At 45.3% G+C, this 718-nt stretch overlaps 1 protein-coding gene across 3 annotated transcripts in view; it reads right to left on the bottom strand.

Moving 5' to 3' along the window:
• Positions 1 to 99: 99 nt before the first annotated feature.
• LOC108448398 (transmembrane protein C1orf162 homolog) overlaps positions 100 to 718 on the bottom strand; it is a 3,930-nt gene continuing 3,311 nt past the window's right edge. For all 3 annotated transcript variants that reach the window (XM_017741142.1, XM_017741141.1, XM_017741143.1), the window contains one exon: positions 100 to 708. In XM_017741142.1, the coding sequence (XP_017596631.1) occupies positions 649 to 708 (60 nt within the window). In that variant the 3' untranslated portion in view covers positions 100 to 648. The remainder of the gene's footprint in view (positions 709 to 718) is intronic.

The raw sequence follows: 718 nt of genomic DNA, 5'->3' as shown, positions 1-718 counted from the left end.
GTGCTGCCATCAGGCGGCACCTCCAGCCCGGCTCCTGCGGGGCTGCTCCGACACAGGCGCTCGTGGAAACTTAACCCCAGTTCATGAAAAGGGAACGAGTTTTAACTTTTTTACAGTGTATTTAGAACACTCTGGGTAATAACGCGTGAATGAGCATTTCCAGAGGTTTTGACTGTCACACTGTGATTGTGCATTTCTTTTACGGGACCCAACCTGAAAGCGGAGATTTGCATACAAACATTTCATTATCATTACATCAATAACAGAAAATAACTAAGCAGAGCACTTGGCAATAAAAAAAAACAAACCAGAAAATGCTAGAGTTGGTGACAGAAAAGGGAAACAGACGTGGATAGATGCAGAAAAACATTTTCATTTCTCAATTCTCTCTGGTAGTTCTCACAAACGGAAACTCTACAAGGGCATGGAGATCTCTACAAATGAGGAAATCCTGTATAGAAAACCTCAAATTGCCCACAGCCATTGGCAGCCAGTTTGGAACAGGAGACAATTTCCTGTCATAATTACAAAAAGAGCTGTGTTACGGAAGGCATGGGGGCACTCCCAGAGCAGGCCTTGGTGTAACATCCTGGTGGCTTCTGATGTCCAGAAAGTGGGAGCATTTTTATTTCACTCAGAACTTCTTCATCACACAACCAGTGGTGTCCGGCCCCGCTGGAAGACCAGAGTGCTGTAGGTCACCTCATTCTGGGGATGT

Source organism: Corvus brachyrhynchos, unplaced genomic scaffold (assembly GCF_000691975.1).
Source record: "Corvus brachyrhynchos isolate BGI_N302 unplaced genomic scaffold, ASM69197v1 scaffold338, whole genome shotgun sequence".
NCBI lineage: Eukaryota > Metazoa > Chordata > Aves > Passeriformes > Corvidae > Corvus > Corvus brachyrhynchos.
Note: the sequence above shows the minus strand (reverse complement) of the source record. Positions and strands in the feature narration are given on the sequence as shown.